Genomic DNA, 3,863 nt, shown 5'->3' with positions numbered 1-3,863 from the left:
CATGAAAACAGATGGATTTATGACTTTATTGTTGATTTGAAAGTTCCAGAGTAAAGATGATGCAGTTTGTCTTCACCATTGTATAACCAGTGTTACTCATTCTGTGACTCTTAGGATTCAAAGTCAACACAAAACACACTGAAAATCTACAGAGAAACAAACAGAACACAAATAGTATCATTGGTGCAGTTTTAGATGAAATAAGAACATCACTTTTTACATTCTGTCAAAGAGTTAAATACAGTTACATTACATCAGGAATAACATTTGAACTGAGGGTGAAACCCGGAAGAAAACATCTTTTGAAATTGAAATTATACTTATATTTCGTCCGCCTGTGCAATATATTTCATTAAAAAATCCGTAAACCAAGTAATAAAATAACTGCGACCTTAGTCAAAAATAAAATGTACAAATTAAATCCTGAACTGTGGAGAACAAAAGCTGTTTTATTTGAGTTCAGGGACATGTGCAGTGGCTCCAATAGAATATATCCTGAGTCCAGCGTAAAGAGAGTCAGTGAAAGTGATCTGGGCTCTGTGGAGGAGGCTCATGGTACTTTCAGAGACGCAGTAAAACGCCAAAACCCCTGCACTGTGGTCCAGGTAAACCCCGATTCTGGACGAGAGCGGACCTGAGACATGAAACTCGACTGTACGCGTCCGAAATGAAAAACCACTTTTGTGATAGAATAACGCCCAGGATTCATCATTGTATCCAAATCCACATTTAAGATAAGCTTCTTTTCTCCAAATATCTCTGTATGAAACTGCTATAGTAACACCCCACTCCCCGCGCCACTCCACCTCCCAGTAACAGCGGCCTGTCAGACTCTCTCTGCTCAGGATCTGACACCACTCATTGAATCTGTCTGGATGATCAGGATAACTCTGGTCTTTTCTCATACGTGTTATTTTTCTGTTTCCATCAGACAGAGACAGTTTGGGGTGAGCTGTGTTTGGGTCCAGAGTGATATCTGTGTAATATTGTAAGAAGACCTCTCTGGAGCAGGGCTCACCTGGTGACAGAAAAACCTGGATTGGACTCAGAGTTAGCTGGAGTTTGTCCCTGAGCGCTGACGCAGCTCTGATCACGTCCTCAAAGTACCTCCGGGGCCCTGTCTGAATCCTGGCTGGCTCTGTGCTCTGTGTGTCTGTGGACAGTGAAGCGTAGAGCTGTAGAAACTGGTTGTGAGCCGGAGTGAGAGACAGTGTGTCCAGCTCAGAGGTGCTCCTCTTCAGCTCAGTCAAGTCCTGCTGCAGTTGGTCCTGGAGCTCTTGAACTCGGCTCAGTTGGGTCTGCTCCTGAGAGAGGATCTGCTGCTCCATTTCAGAGCGTCTTTTATCGAGGAGAAGGCCCATCTCTCTGAAGCTGTCCCTGTTGTGCTTCACTACTGTCTGGGCAGAGGGGCGGATGTCCCGAATCTCCTGTTTTAGTCCCTTCTGGTCTGTGTCCTGGGGGCTCTGGAGCGGCAGGGCAGGGCCCGGCAGCTCTGCCTGCCTCTGGGCCCTCTCTGAGGCAGAGGACACTATGTCGTGGCCCTTGTGCTGGACAGTATAGCAGAGGTAACAAATGCTCTCCTGGTCACTGCAGCAGAATAAATCCATCACTTTTTTGTGTTCAGAGCAGATGTTTCCCTGGAGCTTGTGGGACGGCGCCACCAGCTGGTGTTTCTGAAACGCTGCATCATCATAATGAGGCTGGAGGTGGCTCTCACAGTATGAAGCCACACACTGCAGACAGGACTGCACAGCTTTAAACTTCCTCTCAGTGCACACATCACAGGACACATCCTGAGGTCCGGGATAGCAGGGGTCAGCAGGCGACGCTCTGAGGTTGGTATCCTTCAGCTGTTCCACTAAACCTGCTAACATGATGTTTTGGATGAGAACAGGCCTGGGGCTGACGCTCTGGCGACACTCAGGACAGCTGTAGCGCTGCTTCTTGACCTCTTGGTCCCAGTGGTGTTGGACACAGTTTCTGCAGTAGCTGTGTCCACAGGGAATAGTCACCGGATCCTTCACTAGATCCAAACACACGGGACAGAAAAAGGATACTTGGTCGAGTGCTTTCTGCGCCATCTCTCCTGGATCAGAGCAACTCAGAGTTTGGCGGCAGTGGGAGCCAGGCCACACCCACAGCTCTGTGTAGATGTGAGGAGGAAGAATAAAGCTGTATGGGCTTTGTAAAACAACAAAGACGTCCCATGACCTCATGGGCTTTGTACTTCCAAAGCACCGAACGTCAAAGAGGGAGAGGAAGATGAAGAGTCTCCCTGGAATAAAGCCGGTTGGTCTCTGACACAACAACTATTCTAGTCACAAAGACATATCATGACCTCATGGGCTTTGTAACACCAAAGCAATGGGAGGAGTATTTTTACGGACTACGACAGAGTCTGAGGACTACGAAACGTCTGAGGAATAAAGTCTGGCGGTAATGCAACACTTTTACGGACTACGACAGTCTGAGGACTACGAAAAGTCTGAGGAATAAAGTCTGGCGGTAATGCAACAATTGGATGCCAACCGCCATAAAACAACAACAACAACAACAAGCTGTACGGCGGAAGCACCGAACATCAAAGAAGGGGAGGAAGACGAAGAGTCAGCCCTGGAATAAAGACTCTGAACCTAAAGGATACAACAACAAAGACATCTTATGACCTCGTGGGCTTTGTAACACCAAAGCAATGGAAGAAGAACTTTTAAGGACTACGACAAAGTCTGAGGAATAAAGTCTGGTGGTAATGCCGAAACGCCAAAGTGATGGAAGAAGGACTTCTAAAGGATAAAACGACAAAGACGTCCCATGACCTCATGGGCTTTGTAAAACAACAAAGACATCCCATGACCTCATGGGCTATGTTGGACTCCGCCAGGGCTGCCCTTTGTCACCGGTTCTGTTCATAGTTTTTATGGACAGAATTTCTAGGCGCAGTCAGGGGTCGGAGGGTGTCCGGTTTGGGGACCACAGGATCTCATCTCTGCTGTTTGCAGACGATGTTGTCCTGATGGCTCCATCAAACCTGGACCTGCAACATGCACTGGGACGGTTTGCAGCCGAGTGTGAAGCGGCTGGGATGAGAATCAACACCTCTAAATCCGAGGCCATGGTTCTCGACCGGAAAAAGGTGGCTTGCCCTCTTCAGGTGGGTGGGGAGTCCTTGCCAAGTGGAGGAGTTCAAGTATCTCGGGATCTTGTTCACGAGCATCGGACCGTTGTTGTAAAGAAGGAGCTGAGTCGAAAGGCAAAGCTCTCAATTTACCTCAATCTACGTTTCTGCCCGCACCTATGAGCTTTGGGTAATGACCCATAGGACAAGATCGCGTATACAAGAGTTTCCTCCGCCGGGTGGCTGGGCGCTCCCTTAGAGATAGAATGCGAAGCTCGGCCACACGGGGGGAGCTCGGAGTAGAGCCGTTGCTCCTCCACGTCAAGAGGAGTCTGCTTAGACTGCTGCCCCCACGACCCGGCCCCGGATAAAGCTGAAGAAGATAGATGGATGGATTTTAGGAGAAAAAAGACAAAGTCAGAGAAATCATAATATGAGATTAAAGTAATATTTTTACAAGGTTAAAAATCATAATTTTACAAAAATAAAATTGTAATATGAGAATATGGTCAACCTTTTAAGATTCAGGGACCAACATTGAATCTTTCCAAAGTGACACACAAATGTATTTCACTTTCAGCACCAAAGCCAGGATGCAAATGGTGCTTGGCTTGGATGAGACAAAAGTAACAAAAGCTTACAATAGATTTCGGCCTTTATAATGCTGGCCTTTTCAAAATAAGATAATAACAGTGATTGTGGGCCAAGTGCCCACGTAGAGAAACAAAGCAATAGAGGAGCAGAGCAT

At 47.1% G+C, this 3,863-nt stretch overlaps 1 protein-coding gene across 1 annotated transcript; it reads right to left on the bottom strand.

Annotated features, from left to right (window-relative positions):
• Positions 1 to 449: 449 nt before the first annotated feature.
• On the bottom strand, positions 450 to 2,081 carry LOC140357652 (E3 ubiquitin/ISG15 ligase TRIM25-like). Its single transcript, XM_072442158.1, has one exon. The coding sequence runs from the start codon at positions 2,079 to 2,081 to the stop codon at positions 450 to 452; it is 1,632 nt and encodes a 543-aa protein (XP_072298259.1).
• Between the last annotated feature and the right edge of the window lie 1,782 nt (positions 2,082 to 3,863).

Source organism: Eucyclogobius newberryi, unplaced genomic scaffold (assembly GCF_026437365.1).
Source record: "Eucyclogobius newberryi isolate DKJ021-1_F unplaced genomic scaffold, fEucNew1.0.hap1 SCAF_13, whole genome shotgun sequence".
Taxonomy (NCBI): domain Eukaryota; kingdom Metazoa; phylum Chordata; class Actinopteri; order Gobiiformes; family Gobiidae; genus Eucyclogobius; species Eucyclogobius newberryi.
Note: the sequence above shows the minus strand (reverse complement) of the source record. Positions and strands in the feature narration are given on the sequence as shown.